This window comes from Mchenga conophoros, linkage group LG16, assembly GCF_057382185.1.
Source record: "Mchenga conophoros isolate Kocher_MC1m ecotype Shallow Benthic linkage group LG16, M_conophoros_male_GT1.1, whole genome shotgun sequence".
NCBI classification, from domain to species: Eukaryota; Metazoa; Chordata; class Actinopteri; order Cichliformes; family Cichlidae; genus Mchenga; species Mchenga conophoros.
The window spans coordinates 10,065,109-10,067,814 of NC_140541.1; the positions used below are offsets into that span (position 1 = coordinate 10,065,109).

General features: G+C 38.5%; 1 protein-coding gene across 1 annotated transcript; it reads left to right on the forward strand.

The window, feature by feature from the left end:
* The first annotated feature begins 233 nt into the window (after positions 1 to 233).
* Positions 234 to 1,151, forward strand: LOC146556298 (olfactory receptor 6N2-like). The gene has a single exon (XM_085248830.1). The coding sequence runs from the start codon at positions 234 to 236 to the stop codon at positions 1,149 to 1,151; it is 918 nt and encodes a 305-aa protein (XP_085104956.1).
* The last annotated feature ends 1,555 nt before the right edge of the window (positions 1,152 to 2,706 follow it).

A 2,706-nucleotide genomic window follows, 5' to 3' on the forward strand; every position in this document is an offset into this window, starting at 1 on the left:
TCCAGGGGTTTAAAAAAAATTGATGGGCAAACACAATGAAGTGCATAGGGCTATAAACATCAATTCGTCTGATTCCCTGAAGTTGTTTACATGTTAGTAGAGAACTTAATGAGTCCCATAGAGGATGGAAGGTTTTCTGATAAAACAAAGCCACAAAACAGAGACAATTACTTACCTTCTTAGTTCAGTGCGGGAAATATATTACTACAGTACTTTAAAGCATTGTTTATTTAATGGATGTTGAATTAAATGTAACATTGTTAACTCTTGGTGGGTTTGCAGAATTGCACAAATACAGATATCTTTATTTTGTGATTATAGTCACATTATATATTCTGATACTCTGCTTTAATTCCACTATAGTGTACCTTATTTGGACTTGCAAAAACCTTCATGAGCCAATGTATATTTTTATTGCAGCTTTGTTAATCAACTCTGTTCTTTACAGCATGATTATCTATCCAAAGCTCTTATCTGATGTTTTGTCTGAAAAACAGACTATATCGTATCCACTCTGTCTCTTCCAAGGATTCTCATATTACACCTCAGCTGGGTCAGAGTTTTTACTGTTGGCAGCAATGGCATATGACAGGTATGTGTCTATATGCAAACCCCTGCAATATCCAGTTATTATGAATAGAATAACTATTTATGTATGTGTGATTTTAGTTTGGCTTATACCTGCTTTTGAGATTGCAGTGTCATTTGTGCTGTATTCGAATGTAAAACTCTGTAGTTTTACTCTAACAGGAATTTTTTGTAACAATTCATTTTACAGGCTTCAGTGTGTGCCCTCGGTTGTAATATCTGTATATGGTGTGGTCATGCTGATAAATGTTGCCTTTCTACCAATGCTTTTCATACTTTTTTCATATATCAGAATTCTAAGAATATCTTACAGTTGTTGCAGAGAAACAAGGAGAAAAGCTCTAAAGACATGTTTACCCCACTTGCTGGTGTTAATCAACTTTTCCTGTTTTATTTTCTTTGATATAATTATAGTTAGACTGGAATCTGATCTATCAAACACTGTACGCTTGACATTGACGTTTCAGTCAATTTTATTCCATCCTCTTTTAAATCCAATCATATATGGACTCAAAGTGAATGAAATTTTTAAACACATCAAGATGTTGTTGTGTCAGGTTTAACAACACTGGTATTACTGCACCATTATCAAATGTATGGGATTTCATTGTAATGTGAGTTAGATAAAAGAGTTTCTTATCTCTGATTTGACATGCAAGATAGAAGGACAGAGATCAACATTTATATAAACGTTGATCTCTGTCCTTCTACTGACAACAAGACGAAAAACATAATGGTCATAAAACAAAGATAAACAATTTGTTAAACTGTTGCTGGTAATGTTTGAAGTCTAAGCAGTTCCTATGCCTGCGTTTCACATTTTTCCTCCTTTTTTGTCACAGGTTATCTTTTACTATTGTGGGTTGTAAGCGCAAAAAATAATTTAGTTAATTTAGTTAATCAATTGCTACCTCTCTCTCTCTCTCTCTCTCTCTATATATATATATATATATATATATATATATATATATATATATATACACACAGTGGGGCAAAAAAGTATTTAGTCAGCCACCGATTGTGCAAGTTCCCCCACCTAAAATGATGACAGAGGTCAGTAAGTTGCACCAGAGGTACACTTCAACTGTGAGAGACAGAATGTGAAAAAAAAAATCCATGAATCCACATGGTAGGATTTGTAAAGAATTTATTCGTAAATCAGGGTGGAAAATAAGCATTTGGTCAATAACAAAAACACAACTCAATACTTTGTAACATAACCTTTGTTGGCAATAACAGAGGTCAAACATTTACTATAGGTCTTTACCAGGTTTGCACACACAGTAGCTGGTATTTTGGCCCATTCCTCCATGCAGATCTTCTCGAGAGCAGTGATGTTTTGGGGCTGTCGCCGAGCAACACGGACTTTCAACTCCCGCCACAGATTTTCTATGGGGTTGAGGTCTGGAGACTGGCTAGGCCACTCCAGGACTTTCAAATGCTTCTTACGGAACCACTCCTTTGTTGCCCGGGCGGTGTGTTTTGGATCATTGTCATGTTGGAAGACCCAGCCTCGTTTCATCTTCAAAGTTCTCACTGATGGAAGGAGGTTTTGGCTCAAAATCTCACGATACATGGCCCCATTCATTCTGTCCTTAACACGGATCAGTCGTCCTGTCCCCTTGGCAGAAAAACAGCCCCATAGCATGATGTTTCCACCCCCATGCTTCACAGTAGGTATGGTGTTCTTGGGATGCAACTCAGTATTCTTCTTCCTCCAAACACGACGAGTTGAGTTTATACCAAAAAGTTCTACTTTGGTTTCATCTGACCACATGACATTCTCCCAATCCTCTGCTGTATCATCCATGTGCTCTGTGGCAAACTTCAGACGGGCCTGGACATGCACTGGCTTCAGCAGCGGAACACGTCTGGCACTGCGGGATTTGATTCCCTGCCGTTGTAGTGTGTTACTGATGGTGACCTTTGTTACTTTGGTCCCAGCTCTCTGCAGGTCATTCACCAGGTCCCCCCGTGTGGTTCTGGGATCTTTGCTCACCGTTCTCATGATCATTTTGACCCCACGGGATGAGATCTTGCCATGGCGGAGTTTGGAGTCTGACTGTTTGAGGCTGTGGACAGGTGTCTTTTATACAGATGATGAGTTCAAACAGGTGC

Excerpts from the sequence above, each read along its gene's own strand:
- LOC146556298 (XM_085248830.1), top strand. The coding sequence starts at position 234 with ATGGATGTTGAATTAAATGTAACATTGTTAACTCTTGGTGGGTTTGCA.